At 42.5% G+C, this 27,446-nt stretch overlaps 2 protein-coding genes across 2 annotated transcripts; one reads left to right on the forward strand and one right to left on the reverse strand.

The window, feature by feature from the left end:
- The first annotated feature begins 1,251 nt into the window (after positions 1–1,251).
- Positions 1,252–11,671, forward strand: LOC139223760 (carboxy-terminal domain RNA polymerase II polypeptide A small phosphatase 1-like). The gene is made up of 7 exons (XM_070855750.1): positions 1,252–1,737; positions 7,352–7,500; positions 7,690–7,791; positions 8,199–8,255; positions 8,919–9,011; positions 9,102–9,287; positions 10,045–11,671. The coding sequence occupies exons 1-7, from the start codon at positions 1,665–1,667 to the stop codon at positions 10,171–10,173; spliced, it is 789 nt and encodes a 262-aa protein (XP_070711851.1). The 5' UTR covers positions 1,252–1,664; the 3' UTR covers positions 10,174–11,671.
- A 1,666-nt stretch (positions 11,672–13,337) lies between these two features.
- obsl1a (obscurin like cytoskeletal adaptor 1a) lies at positions 13,338–26,310 on the reverse strand. The gene is made up of 24 exons (XM_070855908.1): positions 25,146–26,310; positions 24,106–24,375; positions 23,646–23,906; positions 23,112–23,417; positions 22,438–22,704; positions 22,079–22,354; positions 21,597–21,711; positions 20,938–21,098; positions 20,527–20,799; positions 20,154–20,429; positions 19,750–20,025; positions 19,388–19,663; positions 19,022–19,297; positions 18,661–18,930; positions 18,310–18,576; positions 17,969–18,238; positions 17,594–17,860; positions 16,244–16,510; positions 15,747–15,859; positions 15,483–15,636; positions 15,056–15,217; positions 14,630–14,734; positions 14,265–14,531; positions 13,338–14,129 (listed from the first exon to the last, which is right to left on the reverse strand). Exons 1-24 carry the CDS (start codon positions 26,308–26,310, stop codon positions 13,852–13,854), a joined length of 6,618 nt encoding a protein of 2,205 aa, XP_070712009.1. The 3' UTR covers positions 13,338–13,851.
- Positions 26,311–27,446: the final 1,136 nt, after the last annotated feature.

The following is a 27,446-nucleotide window of genomic DNA, read 5'->3' on the forward strand; positions in this document are numbered from 1 at the left end:
TGTTTTGCGAACTATTCCATAGAAAACTCTGTTAACACTGCTACTACAGGTGGAAACACGGGAGTGTGACCTGAGCACAGGTGTAACTGATGACCATGTGACGGCCTCACCCCATCCAGGTGTGGCAGGAGGGCGCCGCTGTCTTCCACACTCGACTCACTGTCAGGATTTCCAGTGACACTCGCACGAAACACTTTTTTTTTTTTTTTTTTTTCACTCCATGCTTCTACAAGTCAGCATTCATATTCCATTAAAAAAAACTAAACAAAAAAAAAAAGGCCTGTAACGCAACACACAGGGAAGATGAAGGAGGTAGTCACAGTTAAAATGAGGACTGAGGTGTGATGGCTGAAGGGTCTTCGCTGGAAAGCATGCACAATAAAAGGTAAGCTTGCTATTTTTTTTTTTTAAGGTTTAAAATATAAATAAAAATGGCACCGTGGCATATGGGGTTGTGCAATGTGACTATATATATAGACATGTATATACATATATATAGATATGTGAGACAATATAAGTGGTCTGCCTTTTTATCATTTTATTATTTAATATGTCCCATTGTATGACATTAACATCAACTCAACTGACTTTCTGGCAATACTGACTATTATGATTTTTTGTTTTCAGTGTGAGGTACTTTGACTGTCAGGTGCTTCAGTCCAAACGGTTATTTTATCTGAAATACATCCACACAGTTTACCACATAAAAACTTCCTCCACTTCCACACCAAACAACACAACAAAGACGCATCACAGCCCCTGACAGATCCAGTTGAGAATATTTACAGATCTTTCCCTTACAAACAGCGGACCTCACCCTGCCTGCTGCACTTGTGCGACGCTCCCTTGCTCTGGGCAGTTTCAAGGGGACCCAAACGGGGCGTTTCTTCGCTGCAACTTCTCCACAGAGTTCTGCTCTTGAGCAAGTTTTTTTTTTTTTTTTTTTTTTTTCTTCTTCTTACAAACAGCGATCATTGCACAACAGCTCCAGCACTGCAGAAACCATCTGTGTGTCCATGTGTGTATGAACAAAGCCGATCAGATGGTCGCGAACACGGTGAAAAGTTTCTGTTTTGTTTTTAAACATCCTCTGGTAGGGGGGCAGGAACAGCCTGGAAGTAGATAACTTATCGTGTATATTTAACATTTAACACAGGATAAAGCCCATGCTGAGGTAGATATTAGACACTTAAACGGCGTAATTAATGTCTAACTTTGACTAAAACAAGTTCGGCGGTAGAGTAACTTAGTTTGAAGCTACTTTTAAGGGATCATCATCAAACTTGCAGACGCCAGGAGAGGGAGGGCTGCGCGCGGCCATTCCCTTACTGCGCCACTTTAAGTGAAATGGGAAGCCTTGAAACCTCCATGTTTGTATCTTGAAATTGCGAGCGGAGCCGAGCACCATATTGAATCAAAGTTGCCATCTCTTTGGTGAATGTTTTTTAGAACTTCCAGCCGTCAAAGTCGAGCGTGTTTCGGAGCGGACCCCAGCAGCCGGAAGGCGGAATGGACGAGCTGTAGCCGACTTGTTGCGATGTTTCCCGGTGCGCTGCGGCGACGTTTCCGTGCGTGTTGAGTTGTTTTAATGCAGCACCGAGTCGGCGAACAATCTGTAAACTTTTAAAGTGTGAGGTCAGCACTCTGGACCAGACCTGGATGTGATGGACCATCCGTCCTCCGTGATCACCCAAGTCAGCCGGGATGAAGAGGGGAGCAGAGCCGCGGGAGAGAGGGGTAAGAGTCTTTATTCTGCTGGTGTCACACAAACAAACACACACACACACACATATAAAAAAAAAAAAAAAGTTTTGCAGCTCCGAGGGGCTCAACTGTGAGTGTGAGCCCGGAGCCTGCAGCCGGAGGACGCGTTCAGGTTCCACACAGCACGGTGAGGGGGGAAAAGGACTGGAAACAAGTTGGAGCACTAAAACTGTCACTGTTTGTCTGCTCCTGCTTACAGTATGGCTGCGGCCCTTTGGCCTGTGATGAAAGTGAAGGAAATGACGTACCAATGTTTGATTAAAATAGCTTTAATGTTTTAATAAAAGCGTAGAAATGTCTTCCAGCCACCACAAGTTCACTTTAAACCCTTTATGAATGTTAAAGTAATCTCATTTTGTCACGTGAATGCATCTCCATATATATATATCTACATTAGTATAATAAGGAAATATCTGTTGCTATAATTACTTTTAGATACTGAAGAATGAGGAGAATAATGTTTTGTCTTCCCAGGTCTCTATCCAGGTGCCTTGATTCTATTTATTTATTTTATTATAACTCTGTTTTCCTCCTCGTTTCTGGTGTGTGCAGTGTAACACTGACTGTCAGTGCTGCGTTCACTAGCATGGATTTCTGGCACCGCCACTGTACACAAACCAATGAGATACCACAGAGTGTAAATGCAGGTTACTGAATAATCAGGTGGCCTGACGGTCATCATCCCTGAGAAAAAACACTGCCTGTCCTCCTCACAAAGGCCTCAGTGGCACGTTTTTTTAACGTCTCCGGTCACTTCCGGGCCCTGCACGCTGTCACACCTGATGCACACAGAGCCAATGTCTGGTGTGAAAGAGTTGCATAAAGACACCCAAAGCTATTAAAGTGTATGTTTTGGCATTAAAGGATAAGATGAGATGTCAGGCAGCGGCGTGGTTGTAAATGTGTAGTAGCCTGATCTATTGCATAACCTCGTGCCCACACTTGGTAAACATGTTCACTCACTGTGACACACAGAGGACGTTAGGGACAGTGTGTTTCCTTAAATAGTGAAGCATAATGCAAAATCCTAGGCCGTAAAAGCGCTAGATGAAGAATCAAAAGAGCATTTTAGTTTCTGTTTTGCTGTACTTTCACTTTGCCTTTTGAGGATCTTTACGGTATTTTTTTTTTTTTTTTTTTTTCTAGTTCCCCACTGAGTTCAGACACACTGACTAGATGGCATTAATAGCACCTAAGGAAAGTTTCTGGTAGATAAAAAGTACCCTTAGTTGGTGTGCGGATACTGTAGCATGTGCACCTCAGGGATGCACAGCAGCTCTGCGGTGTAAAGCTTTTGCAAGTGCTAGAGATCAGCTCATGAACCAAGCTGGAAATGAAATGTAAGATTTTCAACACCGCCTACAGTTGTAAAACAAACCGCTACAGCTACTAACAAAGAAATGTCTCGCCATGCAAAGCCGTCTTTCATGTAGTTATTTCTCAACTGAGATCAGAGAGCACCGGTACATGGTTTTCTATGAGACTTTCTTGGCGTGATTGTGTCGGTGATAAACGAGTGACACACACAATAGCAAAGCAGACCTGAGCAGCCACTAAAATACAAATCCAGGGTTTGGTTTGTTAGTCATTTACCCATTCATCTATAAAAAGGCAGCACGTTTTCTATTTGCTGTAAGGTCAATCCATCATTTACCACTAATTATAGCGTTGTAGCTTCTGTAAATTGACCTTGGATCATCCTGGTGTGTGCTCATACATCAGATTGTCAGTGTCTCCCTCTTATGCCCATTCTTTCTTTAAAGACAGTGCTTCTTTTTAACTTGAAGTCAGGTTGATGGCTCTAATTCAGTTAGAGTTTGACTGTCACATGAAAGTCCAACAGCTGTGTCAGAGGCTGTTCAATTCAAAGAATTTTTAGTTCTATAGTAGTTTACTGTAATGATAGTTGATTCCTTGTTACTGATTAAAAAGGGAACACGTTATATGCAGTGTATATATATATAGCTGTCGAAGAGGCAGAAATGAATGAAAAGAATGGGAGTGAAAGCGTCTATTACAGGAAACTAGTCACACCATCGGCAGTAAAATGGAACTCAGATAGATAGAAATACTTCATTGATCCCCGGGGGGGGGGGGGGATTCTGGAAATCCCCCCTGGAGATCCTGAGCTGATAAAACGATCTGATAAGACGAAGCATCTCGATGCATTTGAATAATTCATTTTCTGTAAGTTGTGGGACAGGAGACGACATGTTGAGGCATTTTTGCCCAGTTTGCAATATTCTACCTCTTAAATAATAGATAACACTTTTAACTGTTGGGCTGGAACAATATAGATACACGAGTAACTTCTTTGTAGCATTTACTTTTTTATTTTTAAATGGTGAAAAAGAGGTGAGATGACGGTAGATTTGAAATGGATCAGAAAATATTGCCTGCTCCCAGGTTTGAAAATGTGAGGGTTAGCTGGTTGATGGGTAATAAATAACATAAATATATGATTATTTATAATTTAGCCAAGAAAACAAGGAAAGAAAAGGAATGAGAAACACACATGTTGTTAGGATGACCAGCGTCGGGGTGGTCCTGTTTGACGGTTTAGGTGTAGTGAGCAGTCAGGTGGTGTCTCTCAGCAGACGGCCTGCAGTATGTTCGCTCCATAAATTAGCTCCATTCTTGTCTACATAATGTCCCTTTTCACGAATTAATGCACACTCTGTGTTTTGCGGGCAGCACCTAGTTAGTCATGTTTCACGGTGAAAGGCGTGTGATAGAAGACACGAATGTTGACGCTAACAGAGGCTCGGGGGAGCAAATAAGGACATGGGAGTGAACGCTGGAAATAAGGACATGAGGGAGGGAGGGTGGCCACGAGGGAGTGAAAAAGGAAACAAAGGGACTGAAAAAGATTAGAGCTGCAGTGATTAGTCGATTAATCAATTAGTTACCAGCTATTCAGTGAATTCCCAACTGTTTTGATAAGTTTGATCATTTGGAGGCAGCTTTTGAGTAAAAGTCCAACTTGTCCTCAAATGTGAATAGTTTCTGGTTTCTTTAGGAAGTTATCAAGGCCTTTTTCACATTTTCTGATGTTCTATCGACCAAACAACTAATTGATTAATCAAAAATGATTGTCAGACTAATGAAAAATACTCAGTAGTTTCTGTCGTAAATTAGATTCCTTAAATTCTGGTTTAATTTGGCAGCTAAAATGTGAATTTTTTTTCCTCCTTTTACTAAAGTGAATAGGTTGGTTGGCATTCAGAATATGTGCTATATTATCTGGCACACTTTGAGATCAGGTTTTCTTATAACGATGAATGTGTTTGAACAGAACGCACAAATAACACTCAAATACGTGAAGAAATTGAAAGCCTCCCTAATAAGAACCCACTCTGACATCAAATCAAAGAACCTGCATGGTATCACAAGCCTTCTCCTGCACTAAAACATGATGGCAAGTAGCTTCCTCCACTGATACCCGTCTGTTTCCTCTTCCTGTTTTGGCCTGAGCGCGGCAGAGGCCAGCAGAGGGTCAGACGGGGTTTGAATCCACAAATGGGGTAGGAGGGAACGGCAGAGAGGGACTGAAAGAGGCGTGAGAGATGCACAACAGAAGCTTGTGTGTTGGTAACTCAGTCACGTCCGGACAGACAGAGAGAGGGAGTATGGTGCATAAAGACGCAGGAACAAAGTCTAATGTGCGACAGAAAAGTGAGGAGGAGTGTTGATCGGATCATTGATGGGACATGAGAATGAGCTGATTGAACTTGTGGCTTGACGGAGAGCAGAAAGAAATCTGTGACTGACCTAAACTTTAGTGGGAATTTGCAAAGAACCATCGTTTTTCTGGCTAAACCGTTGCCACCTTCAGATTTCATCCTGTTAGAGGTTATCTTGGTGACCTTTGACATCGGTGTCATGAAGACGCATCATTTCAGCAAACACCAATTTTGTTTTGTGCATCGCTTTATACAGACTTCTCCCAAACTTAGTCTGGCAAATTTGGTATCTTTGGAAATGTTTGGATCTCTACTTTGATTTTGATGTAAGGTTCTGTGGGATTGATCAGTGTGTGTGGTTGTACAGCAGGGGGTCGATGAGTTGATTCAGCAGTCGACAGAAAAGTGATCGTCAACTGTTTTGATGATATGATATCCCATGTCACTGCCCATGAATGAGTCAATGAAACAGTGACCTAGCCTATGGCCCGCTGACGAACTCATTTGATATTATGAGCTGGGTGTCGAGTCGACATTTACAGGAAAGATCACAACCTTAATCCACAGCTGCACACTTCTCAAATCGACAAGCGCAAAGTGCTTTACAATACATGAACAAATAAAAAAGCACTGTTACACATTTGAAGATGTAAACCAACCGCTGTGAGGAATGAGCTTTATACCTGTAGAGCTGTGAAGGTGCACCAGCGTGACTGACGGAGATACAACAGATGACTCTTTAAATCCACCTCCCATATGTGTACACATCTGGACTGTAGCTGTTGCTTCATTCAGATGCTTTAAAACTACGATTATGGTGTCAGTGGTTGGCATTTGCAAACTGTGCCATGAAGAAAGGAAATAATAGACCTTTAATTTAACTTCTAACAACACTTTGGGAGCTCTGTTGCTTGATGTACTTCAAGTGTTGTCAGTGTCACATTTTACTGTTTAAAATAGTTGTTAATGGTTAACTTTTATGCTCTTGTGTGTTGGTATTTAAAATAGGCTTTCATCAGTGTTGCTGCTGGTCTTTAACGCAAATGTTGGTCATTTAAAACAGATGCCACTTAATTGCAAAAAAGGAATAGAAAACACAAAACTGCTGGAAACATACAAAAAGTCATGCACTCTAAATTGTGCCATGAGTGTTTCTGTATGGTCACGTGACATTCGCCCTGTTCCGATTGGCTCATTACTTCCCATAACAAACTCATGATGTGCTTATGATGCCTCTATAATTCCTGCTTGGCAACCCCTCTTCAGTGTCGAATGTTCATTGGTGGCGGTTGAGGCTGTTTGCCGCTGACGTCCGAGAGGCGATTACGCAAGAGCTCCTGGCAGGGCCGTGTGTCTCCAGGAGCGTTTGTGCACATGACAAAAGTATGAGGAAAGCCGCTGTACGCGCTTTTTACTGTTTTCATACATGCACTGGCTAGATGGAGTCATCAGTTAGGTGGCAGTGTGTAGCAGTAATTATAGCCTGATATTTCCATCTTTCCCTTTTTTTTTGCTTAAAGCTACTTTAATTTTGAAGGGTTTTGTGCTGATTGTTTAACTTCGGAGGGTTTAAAGTGCTCTTTGAAAACCAGATCAAACGCAATGCTCTTTTATTGAAATGAAATGTTGGATGAACTGAGGATTATTTTATTTATCGATTCATCTGTTCTTTATTTTTGAGTAATTGATTCATTGAACAGACTTTAACTACATTTTTGCTTGATTTGATAACTTTAGTGATTCATCAGTTAGTAAAACTGTTTCTGATTTGCTGTCAGGCGACTAATGAATAGTTTGAGAAGTAGTATTGCACTAAAGCTTAAACGGTTGATTAAGTAAATGTAGTGCAGGTCAGTCATAGTTGATGTGAACCAGCCCGGTCAGCTCCTCTTCTTCCTCTGCAGGTTCCTCACCCTCTCTGTCCTCCAAGAAGCCCAGGAGCAGAGGCCTCTTCTCCAGCCTCTTCTGCTGCCTGTGTCGGGACCAGCCTGAACCCCTGCCGGTCAACAACAACGCCCCTCTGCTGGTAGAGGAGAACGGAACTGTCTCCAAGGTGTGTTTACCTTTGCCTCGCTGGCTGCACTTTTGCCCTGTTTTGACAGCAACAAAAGGATAAAATCTGTGCTGGAGAGGTCAAGCAAAGAGACAGACTGAACTACATTTTAGGCCTAATTGCTTGATTGATGATTGATTTTTGCTGCGTCCAGGTTTGGAGAAATCTCATTTTGTGGATTTTTGTCAGATTCAGGTGAAGCCGCTGCTGCCTCCAGTGAAGTCAAAAGACTCCGGAAAGATCTGTGTGGTTATAGATCTGGACGAGACATTAGTTCACAGCTCTTTTAAGGTAAGAACAAGCAGCTGTGTGCAAGTCCAGCACTGTAACCCATTTTTAAGAACATATGGGCCCCAAAGCACATAGTTGTCCCCTGTGATCACATTGCGTTATGAGATCAGTATGTTTAATAGTGAAATACAATCTCCAAGGACTACATTTATCCCATCTGGTTGTTGTTGGCTTGGACAGTGACATTTCTGTCATTGGTGGAAAGTGCCAAACCCAAACTAGCTGGTTCTTAAACCCAAATAAACAGAGCCGCTCCTCCATGTGCACGCACACACTGCAGACGATTTGTCTCTACCTGCATCTGACCTGCAATAATACTTTATAAGAGATGTTTATGTTATTAAGAACAGGTCTGGAAATATCCGTATCTTTGTTCAAATCAACTTTCTTTTTTATCATTCCAACAGCCTGTGAACAACGCAGATTTCATCATTCCTGTGGAAATAGATGGAACAGTCCACCAGGTAACGCTGACGTTACACTAACCATTAAAACAAAAAACCCTTCTGTAACCGTAACTTGCTGTCATCTGCCGTCCTCCAACATGACAGTGCCTCGCCGCCTTTGTGGTCGTGCGATGGCAGCGCTCTCAAGTTTAAATTGCTGAGTGCAGGAGGTGCTGTTGGCGTTTTAAAGGATTTGAAGACGGTTGCTCGGAGATGGATGACATACCGTGGGTCTGGGCCTGATTCAAGTAATCCAGGATAGGTTTGTTCAGACAAGCACAGCCTATTCCGGATGACTTGGTTCAGGAACGCTGCCCTCAGCCGCCGACACCGCAGAGAGAAGAAGAAATGGAGGAGCTTCAAGGAAACAAGTCCTGGATTTTACTTTTGGAGCCAAGTGTTTGTCTGTTTGTGATCCATAGGAGTATCTTTTCATATGAAATGTCCCATGTAAGTCTGGAATGCCTGAGATTGCAATGTTTTTAATGCGTTGGCCCACATTTTAAACCTGTCTGCTGCATCCATATGGCACAGTAAGCCTTTAAAACTGTCCAGTCATCTTTTGTATAGATTATATTTGATACCAAAAGAAGGCATCATAGTTCCTCAGGCAGTTATAGGCTGTAGAAACATGTTGTATTTGGAAATGTAACCTGGTTGAAACATTCCTGTGTATTCCAGGTGTATGTCCTGAAGCGGCCCCATGTCGACGAGTTCCTGAAGCGAATGGGTGAACTTTTCGAGTGCGTCCTCTTCACTGCCAGTTTAGCCAAGGTGAGGAACGACTGCACTGCAGCCATGTATAAAATAATGTGGAATCCCGTTTTTTTTCTCATCCGTTAAACGCTTCTTGCATCGCCGCAGTACGCAGACCCCGTCTCCGACCTCCTGGACAAGTGGGGTGCTTTCCGCTGCCGCTTGTTCCGGGAGTCCTGCGTCTTCCACCGAGGTAATTACGTCAAGGACCTGAGTCGCCTGGGTCGCGACCTTAACAAGGTCATCATCGTGGACAACTCCCCTGCCTCCTACGTCTTCCACCCTGACAACGCAGTGAGTATCGCTGGACAACGCACAGCCCCTGAGTCATGGCGGTGACGTCTTTGGGTGGAATTATTCGAAGAGAGAGTCCCTGTCAGGAACAATGGTAGCACAGAAAATATGTAGATCATTTTACTGGACTGCTCTGTTCTGTTTTATTAATTACATGCTCAGCTGTTACATTGGGTAATATAGGGGAGTATACTGAATGTCACCATATCTGTTTAGATATGAGCAAGGCGATTTTATTGATAAAGCATGATTCAGGGTGCTGTACAGAGAAGTTAGAATGTGTTTTAGCATTATACTATGTTTTTTTTTTTTTTTCCAACTTTATTTATAGAACATTTTGAACATTTTAGACAGACAGTGTGATGCACAGCACAAGAAACAAAAATACAGAATAAGCGTGGATTGGCACATCTGACTGTCACCCCTCTTCCCCCTACCCCCCACCCACTGCCAGGCCAGACACTTCGAACACAAAGAGAGAAAAAAAAATAAATAAAAATAAATAAATAAAATAATAATAAAATAAATTACAAAATATTATTAATAATAATTAAATGAATAAATAAAAATTATACTATGTTGTTTTTAACATCATTCAACAATAAGGCGTTCTGGATTCAAAACTTCAGACAAAAAAGTAGTGCATTAATATCTGTAACAGATTTTCAGAGTGAATGAGCTGCGTTCTGGTTATTTCAGAAAGTATTCTTGTTGAAGCCGTTCGTGTGGTTTGCTGATGATCTGTGTTTCCGTCCAGGTGCCCGTGGCCTCGTGGTTCGACGATATGTCCGACACCGAGCTGCTGGACCTCATCCCCTTCTTCGAGAGGCTGAGCAAAGTGGATAACATCTACACAGTCCTCAAGCACCAAGGGGCCGCAAGCTAACAGTGTTCGACTTCTCATCTCAGCTCTCTGAACAAAAACGGCACACAAGAACGGAAATGCACACACCGGCGAGGCTCCAGCTCCAGCTCCAGCCATCACTGCCCACCAGAACACAGACTGCTTCACTGCTGACAGAGCCTTCACCTTCCCAGTGTCAGACCAAGATCATGTTTGGGGGGCTTCAGTGACTTTGACGGCCTCATCACTGCCACCTCCTGGTCTAACAGAAAACTGCCTGAAATTTGTAGCTCTCTCCCTGTCGGCCTTCCATGAACCAGCTGATGTGAGTGAGTGGATGGATGGATGAATGTTTAAGGACATTACTGCGGTGTCTCTGACCTTGCAGCCGTGACTCCTCTGAACCGAGTCTTCTGGGTACTGGACATAGACTTCTCTCATAGATTCAGCAGTCTGAACCTGCAAGAGATGCAGGAATCGAAGTGGAAAGGAATTTTTAGAAAGGTTTACGTGCAAATAAACTTGACCAGGCTTGTCATTGAAAGAGCAGATGGTGTATACGTACTGTAGATGTATTTTTAAACATTTTGGAATAACGTCATCTTTGTCACACACCCTAATTTCGTCAGTTATCACACTATATTTGTCTGCAGTCAAAAGCATGTGATCCTCGGGTGTCATTTTAGAGTTTTTAGCCATGCGATCAGGTGTTTATGAATAATAATGACAGTGTTATTGATGAATCTGAACAAAAAGTTTCTCCTTGAAAGCCTGTTTTAATGTCGTGTATATAATCAGGAGTTGTTAAATCCACTAATAAGGAAATGATTGGACAGCACTTTACAAGTATTGTCTGTAGCACAGTCCTCCTTTTGAGCGCAGTGTAGAAATTGATTTTAGCACTATTTGTAAGCTAAATTTATCTTTAAAAACAGCAATGCAGATGGAGCAACACCAGCAATAATGGAGATCATTATCTAGTATTAAAACAGATGTCCCTTTTACAGGAGGAAGCAATATAATGTTTTGATCCATGAGCATAAATTAGTGGGGAAATCAATGTACACCACTTTAATCTGTTTTAAAAAGAAGTTTTCAGTGAAAACCAATAGCAATGAGCCCTATTAAACAAGTCCTGTTAGCAAAGTGTCACGACTGCAGTAATTTTCCTGAAAACGTGACACTAAGATTAATATCAAACCATCTGCACACGACGGTGGAAGAGCAGCTGCTATGTGCCAATAGATGTCACGACTGGTTGATTCCGGAGGCGAGAGGTGCAGGAGCAATTTCTAAAACCCGCTTGGGAATCGGTCATAGTTGATGTTAACAGAAGCCAGCACACAAAACTTGAATTTCTCACAGCATGTACAGACTGTATTTGAATGGTAAGAGATAGGTGTGTGTGTGATGCAAAAAAAAAAAGTTAGACTTGTCAGTTTGGTTCACATAAGCTTCACAGTACAGCATTTTTTTTTCCCTAAGCGGTACACATAGGCTGGAAACAATGTCAGGACTTTGTAATAAAATGTGTGTTGAGGAGGGTTGGGGGGGGCGGGGGACTCAATAATGAATGAGGTGCTGTGCTGCACCTTTTGAGAACAAAAAGTGGTTTAATTCAGTCCAGATTTGACGGACAAATCCACCTCGAAAACAACACTGTTGAGAAACCGCTATTGGTGATTCATGAACAGTAAATGTCAGATTCTGTGTTTTCTAAGTGACTTAAATCGCAGAAGCGTCTGAGATAATTTTAGGGTGGAATTGAACCTAATTGCTTTTTTTTTTTTTAGCTCCGTGATGATGTGAGTTGCTCAGTTTCTTGAGCGAGGCACACCTCTTTGGTCCGGTCAGTTTTAATGAGCAGGGTGGTCTCTAGCGGGCCTTTCAGACTCTTGTTCTCTCCCTCGTATGCGTTGACAATACCGTGTGTTGACACTGATGAATGAAATGTTGGATTTGACTAAGAGCCTCCGTAACAGGCTTGTGATGTGACTTTACCTAGATGGGCCAGGGATGACAAGTAAATCCACCTTATTAAGAGCTATTACATTATTTTTCTATGTTAAATTCTTGTCAATCAAATTAGCCTGTTTCTTTTCTAAATAATTACTGATCGTTTTTTCTTTTTGCCCTGGAGTGGTCCTCTGATACGATTTGTTTGTTTTCCAATCGGGAAACGTCGTTCTTGCTGTTTTCACGCCAGACCTGGTTGGTTACCTCATATATTGATAGGTAATATATGGATCAGAAACACCAGCAAATGACTAAAAAGATCTCACTGTTGTAGGCACATAACAGGGTAATTATTTTTGATCTGTGTGTTTCATGTAAGCCATCCTGTCTCAATTAGGTTCAGCGCTGATAACTGTTGGTATTTTGGGAATTCATTGGAAAAGAGGAGTATTTATAGGAACGTTCAGTCATTTGATTACATATAAAACAAGTGTTGTGTCACTACAGGGCCCATTCACTGATACTGTACTTCTTACACATTCAGTAGATATGTATATTTTGTTTTGCACAGTAATAAAGCAAACAAATTTTCATTAATATATGGAATATTCATGTTACTGTACTCATGATCGAATAGATGTAACCTAATTTTTTTGACCCATTGTGTTATCATACCAAATTATATATGGACTGTATGTAATTTTTTTTTTTTTTTCCATAAATGCTAAATGAAAGATGGTCCAAGCACTGTGTTGGTGAACATTTCTTCTTTCCAAAACAAAGTGAGCAAAAAACTATCAATGTGAAGTTGGCAACCTGCGTACTGTTAATCACATAAATACACAGTTCAGTTCAAGGTTTTTAACAGTAAAAGTAGTTTAGTTTGACTGTGAGATATTTAGAGATGGCGAAAACTATATTAATCAAAAAAACCCAAAAAAACATTGTTACTCTGTGTGTGTGATTTCTGGCCACATTTGTAGCGTTAATGCTAGCTGCTGGCTAACCTTTACCAACATTGGCATCCCATTTGCAGCCGCGTTTCTCGCCACCTGGTGAGTGTTTCCATTGTAAATATTGGAAACTTTCCAATATTTACCTGGAGGAAGTATCTGTGTTTTAAAACTACTAAATTATCGTCAACAGTTAGCTCGTAACACGTATTATGGAAATAGAGCAGACACAAACGGAAGCTAGCTAGTGGCTAACTTTAGCCGGTGTTAGCATAGACTGGTGCCGGACAGGTGGAGTATAAACAGTTTATTTTTATTTCATACTGATAAGTGTGGTTTAAAATGGCGTAACATGGACAAAGTCTTAAGAGTACTGCTGGTAGGACATTTCATTACCAAACACAAACCAGACTACTATTTAATCACAAAACTGTGGTCCAGTGCAGCATCATGGACTCAGCCAGAAGTCATTAATGACATTTGACACCACTCAGCTAACCACAGTTACTATGTATTTGATTTTGGGGGGATTTTAATCAGAATACAAGAATGTAAAGTCGTTTAGAAATCTTCATCAGTCAAATAAATACCATCTACATTGTAAAAAAAAAAAAGGAATAACTTGACTGAAATAACATGCCTCAGGCTTGAAATGCTTTGTCTAACTTCACTGAATACCTTCAATTTGAAATAAATTCACAACAGGGAAATCCAGGCCACCGAAACAAGATAAATGGATGTTCTTCTATGCCCATTTCGCAGTCAAGTTTCTCTGTTTCTCTCACAGTCACTTGCTTTACTTGCTCTCTCTCTATTTTGCCTTCACACAGAGCGTGGCGCTGCTTTTGGCCTTGCCAGTGGTGAACTTCACCACCCCGCTCATGTCAGTGCTGGTGTCTTTCAGGGTGAGTTTGTGGACCGTCCCGTGGTTCTCCAAGCGGACAGAAGGGCCCGGCTGAAGGGTCTCTCCGTTCAGAGTCCAAACAGGAGGTTTGTTTATGGCAACAGACACCTCACACTGGAAAGACGCCGGCTCATCCTCCGTCACCTCCGCATCCTCTAGCTCTGTGACCATTACAAGGGCTTGGGCTGCAGCGGCACACAGGGAGAGAAGTAGTTTTGGAAAGGTACTTTAAAACTATTTAATTCACCTTTAATTTGTGGCTCCTTCAAGGATGTTTGACACCCATTTCTTGAAAGTCCTTAGGTCTCCACCCAACTTACCTTCCACCATCAGTTTGGCTTTGGATGTGTGCTCCCCAACCTCGATGGTGTAGGTGCCCTCATCCTCCACAGCCACCTGCTGGATCACCAGTTTCAGGGAGCAATCGTCGGCCAGGATCTCCACTCGATCTGAGGGAACCAGCTCCTCCCTGCCCTTGTACCAGGTGGGGCTGCAGTGAGGTGAGGAAACGATGCATTCGAGGATCACACGGTGTTTCTCCAGGGCTGTTCGATCTCGCAGGGGTTTTACGATGGAAACTGGGAGCTCTGCAGTGAGAGGAATTTTTTTTTAAATTTAGTATGGGACCATTTGAAGCTGTTAATGCATCAAAAAATAGGATATTGTAGAGCTAAAAATGACTTACCCTCTACCTCAAGGTAAGCTGTAGATTCAACATCCTTGGCTACAAAGCGGATTTCCCCAGCATCCTCAGCTTTGACGTTACACATCAGTAAGAAGTGTTTGGTCCCTGGAAGAGAACAGACTTATAGAATCTATTTACACTAAAGCTTTTTCTAGAGGCTTGTGGTCACCTGACTAAGACACTTTCTGATGTTCTTCCTTTGATTTTTCACCCCATGTATGCTTTGCTTCTCTTTATAGTGTTTATTCTGAGCTCCTTCCCACGTCTTACTATTCCATGTATGCCCAGCAGAGGTCCTCCTACATACTAGTCACTGGTTTTCTCACTGATCACTTGTCTCACTGTTCCTATCACCTGAAGACATTTGGCATGCTGGATGTTTTCACACCTTTTTTGCTTCAATGATAAAAGCCCTCTTTTTCAGACCTTCAGTGCGGATCTTTATCGTGCTAGTGGGCCGGATCTTGTGGCCATCTTTGTACCACTCCGCAGCAACGTCCTCCAGAGAAACCTCACACATGAAGACAGCGTTCTGGTCCTCCTGAATGTAAAGGTCCTCCAGATCGTGCACTATCTCCAACGTATGTTCTGTGAGGTAAGGAGGGAGATTTGGGTGAGACACCTTTGGCCCTATAATGTGTGTGAATGCATGTGAATGAACAATCTCCTCCTCAAATTCAGATTACTCCTGTATGATTGATGCATGAAAGGGTGAATGTCAATGTAAAAGGTGCTATGCAAGTACCATCCATTTACAACTAAGAGGATCCCTAAAATCATAAATATCAACATACATTTAATTTCTTTCTGTGTTTTCAATATTTAACGTGATGTGTGTTTTAGCAGCTCTTACCATAAACCTCCAGTGAACAGGAAGTGTTGATTTCCCCCGTGTCACATGTGTAGGTGCCAGAGTCAGCCCGGGAGCACTGCATGATCTGACAGAACCGCTTCCGGCCCATGGAGTAGATCCTACAGTTCTTCCCCGGCTTCAGCTCCGTCCCGTTCTGACGTTCAACAGAAGCAAAGTTGTTGAGGTATTCCTCATGAGTCTAAAACTCGATGCTATCAAATCGTGCATGTTGCAGCAATGAGAGCATTTATTGGTTTGCTTTACCTTAAACCATTTGACTTCAACGATTTGTCTGGAGAATTCACACTCCAGAGTGGCAGGCAATTCCTCCTCTACACGGACATCAGCCAGCGGTCTCAGAATAGACACTGGCGTCTCTGTCAGTTTAACAGATCCAGTCAATGAAAACCAATCAAACAGATCAACAACCTAATGATGTATTGTTATATTTCTCTGCCTGTACTCCCAATGTGTATTCAAACACAATTCAAAGTTGTTTTAATAATTAAAAAAATAATGATTTATTACCATTATAATTGAATTTACAAGAAGTAACCCACATTACATAATAACATCTCACCATCATTATTCCCCTGTAGAATTTCAATAGTTTTACAATACAAACTCCATAAGGGGGTCAGTGGTCTAAAAAGGCTCTATATGTTTGAGGACCATTGTATTTGATTGCTCTAACAAACCACAAATTGTGTCCTTTTTCCATGCCACCCTGCACCCACTGGGCTCCACAGGCCATTTTTTACCTTTGATAGTGAGCCTGGCAGTAGTGCGCACCCCTTCAGCTGAGAAGACGATAGTGCCTGTGTCCTCCAGGGTGAGGTTGGACAGGGTGAGGCTATGGATCTTCCCATTGGTGCTCACCCGCCACTGGTTGTTTGATTTCACCCGGATGCCGTCCTTCTGCCAAATTCCCTCCACATCTGTGTGGGAGAGCTCCACTTCAAAGGATGCAGTCTCTCTTTCAAAGGTTTCTTGGTCAGTTAAGGCTTTTCGGAAGGAGATTTTACGGGCTGGATTGGAAGAGATGAGGGAGAGGAGTCCAGTGAGAGGAGGAGTATTTTAGAAATACAAGACAATAATGCATTTTTTAAGGAAAGGTATCAGGATTAAATTATGTCATTCAGATATTCAACAAAAATGCATGTGAAAGATTTTCTGACTGCAATATTTTGGCAAAATTTTACACTGAATCTCAGAATTACACTTTGAATATATTCACACTTCACATTCTCGAAGGCATAGCTAGCACTTTCTCTGTACAGTAAAAGAACACTGTGTTTCAAGGACAACAAAAGGTGGTTCAAATAAAGACTCAGCTCAGGTGATCACATTTCAAAAACAACACCTACAGGCACTCCATAGTCCACTGTCACAGTGTAATTCAGCACACTATTGTATAACAACATATCTGTGCTTCCAAAGCCTGTTCACACATGCAGGTCTAGCCTGCTATTCTTAGTTTCTTTTTGCACTGTGACCTAATGTGAAAAACACTTACAATATCATCTGTTCTACTGTTCAGATGAGATCGCAGTCAGAAAAAGGTACACTACACTGACACTGATAATTGATTAATGATGGAGATCATTTATCAAGCAAAAATGCAAAAGATTTATTGGTTCAGTTTTCTCAAATGTGATGATATGCTGCTTTTATCAATGTTATATCTCTTGTGATATATTATTACTATCTTTGACATTTTCTACATTGACCAATACATCAGTTGTTTATGAAAAATCTGTTCATAGTTATAGATGAATCAGTCAAAGTCATAATTGAATAACCTACTGAATTTAAAGAGTTGAAGACATTTTGCCGCTCATCCAAGAGTTTTTATAAATTCTACTTCAGTTGTGATGTGAGTGGATAGTTTCAGTCTGACTTTAAATGTTTGGTTAAGTTTGAGGATGGTTAGATATTCTCTTGGGATGCTTGTGTTTGTCGAAGGAAAATAAACCAAGAATCTATTAAATATCATCAGGGAATGTACTGTATTGCAGAGGGAGATTGTAGTACACCGGTGCCTGGAAATGTGCAAATGTATGAATTAGAGAAAACCCACAAAATGAAGGGAGTCGTCTTGGACCACTTACGCTCTACATTGAGCTTGACCTGAGTGCGGTCATGCAGAGTCTCGCAGCGATAGGTTCCCCGGTCTGACAGAGTCAGGTTGAGGATGGTCAGACTGCGTTTACAGCCGTTCTGGGCCAATATGTGCCGGTCACCGGGCTGGATGACCACTCCTTGCCTCATCCACTGGACTTCTCCCATTTCAAGGCTGATCTCAGTCTCCAAGGTGGCATTGCCAAACTCTTCTGCCATAACCGCCTCCATTCTCTGAGTAAACATGACCTGAGCCTCTGAACACATTAAGGAAAGACAGAAATACATAGGAAAATTACATAGAACTGCTGGTGATTCTAGTAAAACACCATATCCTTTGTTTTCCCTTCTTTAAATATTCTTACCCTGAACTTTGAGGCTGGCTTTGCTAATTTGTCCCTCAGCCTCTGCTGTAATCTTCGAACAGTCCAACATGTGGCATTTCTTGATCACCAAGGTGTGGCACAGGCCATTCTGGTTTGCCTGGAAACGATCACCCAGGGTAATAGGCCCATTGTCCATGAGCCAGACCAACTGGACATCCTCAGGGGACACTACACACTTGAAGGTGGCATCTTCTCCTTCAAGCACAGTGGTGTTGTGGAGCTCTGTGAGGAACTCCACCACTCGAGGCACTGAGAAAACATGAGAAAGTTCATGGACCTGCTACCTCACATGAAAAAAGACAGAGTCCAGGTATACTTACTCTCTACACTCAGCATTGCCACGGTCCGGTCATCTCTTGACTCGCAGGTGTACTCCCCAGCATCATCTCTAGTTAAACGGTGGATAGTCAAGCTTCGCTCAACTCCATCTGCGCGAATGGAGAACCTTCTGCTTGGAACCACCTCCACGCCACTCTTCAGCCACTGGACGTCTGCTTTTGGTTTGCACACCTCACAGCGAAGGGTCACCATACCATCAGCATGAGCCACGGTGTCTCGAAGTGGTGTAATGAACTTGATTCTCATTTCTGTGACGCAACAAACACTGTTAATATGGCTTGTCTGTCTAAATGTAAGGGTTATCAATGATAAGCTGAAATTGAAATTTTAACCTTTAACCAGCAAGCTGAAGCGGGTCTGGTCTGTGTTGACATCGCAGGTGTACTCGCCAGCATCAGAGCGCCTCAAAGGCTCAATGGTGAAGGTTCGCTTATGGCCCTCCGTAAGTGCTCGGAAACGTTCACCTTCAACAGGCGTCCAGTCTTTCAGCCAGCGCACTAGAGCGCTTTCCTTGGACACGTAGCTCGTCAAGGTCACACTCTCTGCCTCGTAACCCGTCACAACAATATCATCCTCCTTGTTCACAAATGTAACTGGAGGCTCTTTGAGGGAAAGAAAACAGAGCAGAATTGTAGGTAATCTTGTGATCGTATAGACAATCATATCTCTGGAGACACAATTGTGAGTTTTTACCTTGAATTTTTATTATGCTGATCATCTTGTCGTCCACAGCATCACACACATATTTTCCAGAATCTGAGGACTGGGCATTTGAGATGATAATTTTCCTCAGAGTGCCGTGGCTCTCAATGTAGGTACGAGAGTCACTGGTAAGCAGCTTGTCATTGAAGTACCACTGCACAGGGGCGTTGGCGCGGGACACTTCACAGGCCAGGATCAAGTCGTCCCCTGCCAACATCTCCTGGTAGTCAAGGTCACTTGAGTTACCCACGATTGTCACTGGAGGCTCTAAGACCAAGGAGAAAAGACAGAAGATTTACTAAAGCAACAGCTTAAACCAAATCCTCTAATTAATAAAGTTCACAAAATTAATCCTACCTTCTACCGTAACCTGGAAGCTTATACTATCATCTCCAACATCCAGGAAGTACTCTCCTGAGTCTCCCAGTTCAGCGTTGAGGATGACCAGCGAGCGGAAGGCGCCTTCTTCCTCTTCACAGAACCTTTCATTGTCCTCAACACGACTGTTATCCTTGTACCATTTGGCAACAGCATTGGCTCTGGAGAGCTCACATTCCAGCACGATGTCATCAGAAATCAGAGATTTAAGATTTGTCTTAACCTCTGACTTTCTTAGGATCTTCACTGGAGGCTCTGATGATGTAGACATGTGTATACAGTAAATAAGACGTTTGGCTCATTTAGGAAATGATCTCCGAAGCTAACACCCGACCTCTTACCTGAAACTTTGACCTGGAAATCAATTTTATCATCAACAGCGTCACAGGTGTATTGCCCAGAATCCTCTGGGGTTGCAGAGTGGATAGTCAGACGATGGATGAGTCCATCCTCTGTCATTGTGATGTTACTGCTCTCCTCTATCTCCCTGCCATTTAGCCACCACTTGACCTCAGCATTTGGCCGGGACACCTCGATCTCCAGCACAATTGGTTTGCCGGCAAAACTCTCCAATTTGTCAGGAATGTTTTTCGGACGAGTAAGTGTCACTGCTGGCTCTGAAAAGTAATTAAAAAGGAAAAAAAAGAGAGTCCTAAATTATAGAAATAGTATCAAAATCATATTCATTCATTGAGTATCTCTTCATCGTGATGATAAATAATCCCCCTTGTGTCTTCATCCTTACCTGTAATAGTCACCAAGAATGCCACAGAGTCATCCTCAGTGTCACATATATACTCCCCTGTGTCATCCACCGAGGTTATGGGTATCACCAGCCGGCGTTGGGCTCCATCTACCTCCAGGATCAAGTTAGGACCCTCCTCTACCTCCAGGTTATCTCTGTACCACCGCACAGGGGCGTCTGTCTGGGAGATCTCACAGTTGAGCTCCAGCCTCTCGGAAGCCAGATGGCTCAATTCCAACTCTGATTCTTTGGGGGAAACGATTCTTACCGGTGGCTCTGGTGTAGGTAGAGGATAGTTAAATAGATTACACACACAAGTGTTACATGTATGGTATAAGCAGAAGTGAAGAGCTAAGGGAGATTTCAGCCTTACCCTGGACAGTAAGCTGGAAAAAGACAGAGTCTCCATCTGTTTCGCAGACATACTCTCCACCATCCTCCACTGAGCCACTAAGGATGGTTAGCCTCCTGTAAGGGCCCTCAGATATCAGCTTGACATTGTCGCTTTCTTCCACCTTCTGGCCATCCTTGAACCACCGCACCTTCCCACTGGAGCGAGACAACTCGCACTGCAGGTGGATCTCCTCTGAGATGTAGCTCTCCATCACAATATCCTCCTGAGGTTCCACAATCATCACTGGAGGCTCTGTGTTTGTAGTTTAAGGAAGCGGAGTGAGGCCACCTTTAATCTAATATCTTTAATTTTCTGTGCAGTTGATTGACAACAAATCTGTGTTTCTTTAAACACTTCTCTGACCGACAGGAGTTAAAAAAGTCCCTGTACCTCTGATATTGACAGTGAACTCCATGCTGTTGTTTCCTGCCTGGCAGGTGTAGCTGCCAGCATCTGAGGTTTCTGCAGAGCGGATGATCAGCCGCCTCATGGTTCCCTCTGCCTGCAGAGTGATGTTGTCACTGGGCTTAATCTCAAAGCCGTCCTTGTACCTGGGATGCACAAATCAGACACAGATAACAGTAAAACACAGGATCTCAAATAATACACTTAATACAAAATAATATAACTCTTTAAAACTTTCCGGGAATGGCTTATTGGTTGTGAAAGTTTGTTGCACAGAGGTTTTGCTACTACTAGAAAGATTGCCAATTATAAATTGTGTATAAACTTTGACATGTTCTCTATTCAGTCCACTGTATGAGAGAGAATAAATACAAGCTGTAAGTATTCAAATAGAGCAATCGCAAAAGAAGCTATAGAATTTGTTGGATGTCAATATTCAGATTTAATTTTATCAAAACGCAAAATTTGACTCAATAGTTAAGAATTCAAGTAAATGATCCTTTTATGTAATTTACCATTTTAAGCCTCTGAAGGCAGTAATCAGTGATACTCCATGTGAAAAACAAAAAAATAACTGAACCACTAACTAATAATCATTTTTCATGTCCTTTTTTCCAACAGGAATTCACTCCTCATCATCTTACCACACGACTTCTGCATCATCTGTGGAGACGTGGCAGAGCAGCACCACGGGGTCCAGCTCCATGCTGCTCTTATGGAGCTCCTCCTCTGGGACCGGGATGAACTCCACAGGAGGCCCTGAGAAACCAGGAAGAGGGACAGAGGGGTGTCAAGAGCTGGAGCACAAGGTACAAGAGGACGGACTTGCTTAAAGTTATAGAAAATATTCTTACTGCAAATTGGTTAAAATATAAACCGGATATGGATTAACTAGTTGCTGTAACCAATTGTTTTAAACAAGCAAACTTGGATTTGGTTAAATATCACTAAGGGCTTCAACCAGCGTTTATGTTTATTGTTAATGAATCTATTACTATTTTATATAATAATAATTTATTCTGTAGTCGTGAAAACGTCAAACAGTCGTGAGAAATTTCATTATAAGATCCCAGAGCCAAACTTCACAATGTCATGATACAAAAATTGCAACTCAGTTAAGTATTACCTGCAACATCCACTTTGAATTTGATGGCATCTCCTGAAGTTTCACATGTATAAACTCCAGAGTGAGATGCGTCAGCTGACTGAATCACAATCCTTCTCATGTTCCCATCTGATTGGATGTTGATGCCATCGGTCACATGGAGCTCCGTGCCATCTTTGAACCAGGATACTTTTGCGAAGGGGTGGGAGACTTCAGAGTAAAGTACAATGGCGTCACCAATGTCCACCTTCTTACTGCTGTCAAAGTCTGACAGAGGACTGAATTTTATAACAGCAGCTGCAAAGAAAGAAACAGAAAAATAAGCAAACTCCAAAGAATTCATCCATCACACGCTAGATTGAACAGATTTTTACACCTACGTTTAACCGTGAGCACGGCTGAATCCCGGACTCCATTGGCTATGAACGTGACCTCTGCTGTGTCCTCTGTGATGTCAGCCTCACGGATAACCAATGAGTGCTTTGTTTGGGACTGTTGTATTGAATATCGTCCGCTGTGCTGCAGTTGAGCGCTATTCAGAAACCAGGTTCCAACCATCGTGGCAGATAATTCGATGGAGAAGTGAGCGTCTTCTCCTGCCACAACCTCACAGCCTTTGAGACAGCTGTGAATCTTGGGCCCAGGAACTAAGAAAATGGAAAAAGTAGAGTTATAAGTTAACAAAAGATTGTGTTCTTTATATTATTGTTGCCCATTTTCACAGCAGTTTTATGCTCCTGCTAGATGACATACTATCTGTATTTGTTCTTGGACAGAGCTGATAGTTTACAGACTTCAATTGTCAATACCGTTCAAGCCTCACTGAAACTATCAGAAAATATTTCTAGAAATAAAACACAAACACAACTAACATAGTTACTAAAATTAAATATACATCCAGAGAAATAAGACCATAATATACCTCAAAATGCATTCTTCAAAATAGTCAAAGTGCTGTAATTTCTTTGTGCAGATTTGTTAACATGTAGGCCGATGCTGAAATGTTTGTGATAAGGCAGCGCCTGCCTCTGTCACCTCACAGTAAGTTCCTCACCCAGATGGACAGCTTTGGGAAACTCCACATGGCCACTTCGCCCATACTTGTTGATGCAACAGACCCGGAAGCGGAAGTCGCCTTCACACGGCACACTGTCTCCGGAGACCTCAGCTGAAGTGGAGGACTCCGATGTGAAACACTTCTGCCACTCTTGGGAGCCCACTTCCTGTCTCTCCACGACAAAGATGGATCGCGTGGTGGTCTGGCTGTGGGGGGCAGGAACCCAGGTGAGCAGGGCGCTGTTGGGTCGATCCACGTCCATTTTGACTCCCACGGGGCAGATAGGAGGGCTGTGTCTTGTGGCTAAAAGAGGGAACAGAAGGAGACAAAGAAATGCCATCTCAATTCCATCTTGGAATATATTTTAGCCTGGCTTTCAACAATTTGAAATTTGTAACAGCTAAAACTAAATTTCAGATGACTAACACCCAATTTTTTGTCAGATACTACTGGTCACATGTTATTTTGGCTCCCTGAATGTTTTTACATTTCTTATGCTAATGTAGGTCTTGAAAAGACAATTGAATATACCTTTGACCTTGAGACGTGATGACGTCTTGGATCTTCCTGCGACAAAGGTCACCACCCCTGAATCCTGATAGGCCACATTGACAAAGACCAGTATGTGAGTTTTGCCAAAAGACTTCAGGATCGTCTGGTGAGTCTCGTGTAGCTTCAAACCGTCTTTGAACCAGTGGATCTCCATCTCGTCGCTCTCCACCTCCACGCAGAACACAGCGTTCTCACCCTCCAGGACCTCCAGCTTCCGGGGGAGTTTACGAACAATAGTACCTGTAAGTAGAAAGAAGAATGGTTTTATTGAAGTCTGTTGTATTATACATTATTTCTCTGACCATTCTGTTCCACTTGTGCTCACCATTGTATATTTACATCAATTTACCTCTTATATCCCAAGGTGTTACTCTATATGAGATGTTGCTTTTATTTCTCAGATCTAACATGCTGCATGCCCTCATATAGTACATTTTACCTTTAACTGATAGCTCTGCAATGCTCTTGGCTCCATCTGGCATCTCACAGAGATACACTCCATCGTCGTCTGTCCCGACATCGTGGATGGTCAGCCTTCTTTTGGTTCCTTTCTGCTCCATCCCGTATTTACTGCTGGGCATCAGCCGCTGGTCCTCCAGGTACCAGGCAGATGGGACCGACTCATCAGGTACCTCACACTCCAACACGGCAACATCCCTCTCCCTCACTTCTACGTCTTTTAATGGCCGCCTGAACCGTACAGCTGGGCCTGAAGAAGAAGGATAGAAGTGTAAATGTTTTAACCTAAATGGATTAGTTGTAGGTTTGGGATTATAACAGGATAACTATACATACAGTTGTTAGTAATGACTTAAATAGACAATTAAAAGAAGCTTTTTCGCAGTGTAGACTTAGGTAAGTGAATTCAGTTAACTGACTCTAAGCCTGGCTGGTGTTTATTTGACTACTTTAATCAAATGTGCACTTTATTTGTTGGAAAATAACCAATTTTATTCCAACACACTTCCAAACAATTTCACTGTACACATTTTACATTGCTTGAATCTCTTGTGCTGACACAGAATACTTTTTAGGCGGGACTACTTGCTGTAATGCCGCTCTATGTTATCTGCATATTAAGGACTGGCATGTTGATCCAAAGACTAAACTGGCACTCATGATAGAGACAGCTGGCACAGTGCAGGACTGTACATACGAAAAGGTATGTGACCCTGAGAATTATCTGCCCATTATGAAGGGATTAGGTCAAAATAATTAGCCACTTTAAAAGGTAATGCCACGCATTTCAACAATGCCCGAACAAGTGCAGCTTTATGACTTAATGTTTTATGTATGTGAAAGGATAGATCAATGACACTATGATTCATTCATTTGGACCATTATTTGTTTCTCTAAAATATTCATATTACTATGACTATTTTGAGATGTGTTGTGTTGTTTCATAATAATTTGGAGTTGTTAATTATATTTGCATTGGCTGATTGATACGTTTTTTGAAAGCAGTGAAGAATCTCCTACCTTTGACAGACAGGTAAACGGCACTAAGGGTGTTTCCCAGAGCATTTGATGCTGCACACACATACAGTCCTGTATCCTGAACTTTACAGTACAGGACCTTGAGCGTGTAGTATCCCTCTCTGTCCTCAAATATCAGATGACGCCTTCCAGGGTCTAGGGGAACCCCATCTTTCTTCCATATGATCTCTGGCTTGGGCTTCCCTGTCACAAAGCAGCGAAACTTGGCGTGTTTCCCCTCTGCCACTGCAAACTTCTTGGCTTTAGAAGCGCTGACAGATAGGTCCTCTGTGATCCTCGACAAGCTGAGCCTCCCACCCCTGTGCTTCGGTGACCACTGGCTGTTAGTTTGGCCATTTGAGGACTTTTTACTCTCTTCTCGCTCCGGTATGGGCTCGACAAGGAGGACAGCACCGGCCAAGGCCTCACCGTGAGAGCTCATGGCCCTGCAGGTGTAGACACCTTTGTCTGGCATGCGCGTCCTGTAGATCTTGAGCTGGAACCAGCCGCCCTCTTGATTGCTCACGCTGAAGTGTGAGCTCTCAAAGATATCATTCAGCTTTTTCCCATCTTTTTCCCAGGTTACCTCGGGCAGAGGAGTGCCCCAGATTTTACAGGAGAAGGCAGCATCTTCTCCTCGATCCACACGCAGAGACAGGGGCTTGATGAGGAATCGTGGCTTATTATCAGACGTTAAATCAACCTCCTCTCGTTTTTCACTAAACTTGCTCAGCCCCTCCCCATCTTCTTTCTTACATTCACCATTTTGCACTGTACAGTAGCCATTCAGGTGTCCTTCAAATTCTCCATGTTCTTTCTTAACACCGTTGACCACCAATTGCCTTTGCCCCCCTTCCTGTAGCTGGGCTTCTCCTTCCACTTTGAGGGAAGCTGCTGCATAGGTTTCTCCTATGCTATTTTTGGCCTTGCAAATATACTGGCCAGCATCCTGCAGGGTCACTCCAGTAATGGTCAGCAGGTAAACTTTCCCCTCCTCAGAGAGCTTGTAGTGTCCATCAGACAATATCTGGATGTTTTTACGCTCCCAGATCACGTCAGGACGAGGGTCCCCATCAATTTGGCACCTGAGTGTGGCGTCTGTGCCGCACTGTGCCACCACAGGGCGTGGGTAGCCCAAAACACGAGGAGCACCTCCAAAAATATCCATGATGATATCACCCTTTGAATGAAGAAATTTCTCTTGTTGTGGGATCACGGCCTCTTTTCTTGGTGAAGGAGCTGCAACATAAAGAAAATGTGTCTTTCAGCTGACAGTCAACTCAGTAGAAACAAAGATTCAAACAGAACTGCAGAACTTCTCCAGTCCTTGGAGTAGAGTTTTCTTGCTTTGCCTGTTGGGATGTGATGTTTTGAGAGGAAACATGGAATGTGCCTTAAAAAGGACTATTTTGTTATCAAGGATACGATTAGATAATTAAATGCAGAGAGAATTGTATGATTCAAAATGCTTAGAGTACTTAGCTGAGATGTTTAGTAAGGTGCTTATCACATGCTTGGTGGTTTAGTAAAGTAGGTTTTCAGCAAATGGGAATCACTCTGGGTTGTCTCTCAGCTGGTGCTGTTACTCACTGAAGAGTATATTTATAAAGTAGTCTCTCCAAAAAAAGACACCAGCGACCATGTGTCACATAGCACACAAACTATGCAGTAACACACCTGCAATTTCTAAGAAAGACAAAACTAACCTTATTGTACTTATGAGTGGATCATGCATGTCAGCTGTATCCTTCCTCACATTGTTGTCCTGTTGTCTACACGTCTGCAGTGGGAGGTCATTCGTTATTTCAAGTTAATTTCTTGATAAAGACTTTTTTTTTTTTCAAACAGACTGTTCTTGTAGCAGCCAGTGGAAAGTAATAGTCTCTCTCATGTCGCTCATTTGTTTCTCCTTAATCTTGTCATCAGCTTTCTTTTGGCATTAAGAATTGCAGCCGTCCCTGCTCTATGACGCACACTCTCGTCTGATGCACATCCTCTAAACAGCATGGATCGTACAGTCATGTGCTCATGTCTTGGCCAGATAATAGCTCCTCTGATGGCATGCCAGATATCAGTAAACCCTTGAAACAGACTCATTGAAATTGAAATGATTATACACAGTAAGACGGGAAATAAACACAATGCATTTTGTTAAATTTAACCGAAAACTGACCCTTTTCTAATTTCACCCAGAGAATAAGAAGAATAAACTTACCACGCCGATGAGAAGCTTTTTTTTAAAGCATTCTCTGACTGTTGTGATGTTTACGTAAAAGCGATGTCCTCAAAATGTTCAAGCTAGCA

Source organism: Pempheris klunzingeri, chromosome 24 (genome assembly GCF_042242105.1).
Source record: "Pempheris klunzingeri isolate RE-2024b chromosome 24, fPemKlu1.hap1, whole genome shotgun sequence".
Classification (NCBI taxonomy): domain Eukaryota; kingdom Metazoa; phylum Chordata; class Actinopteri; order Acropomatiformes; family Pempheridae; genus Pempheris; species Pempheris klunzingeri.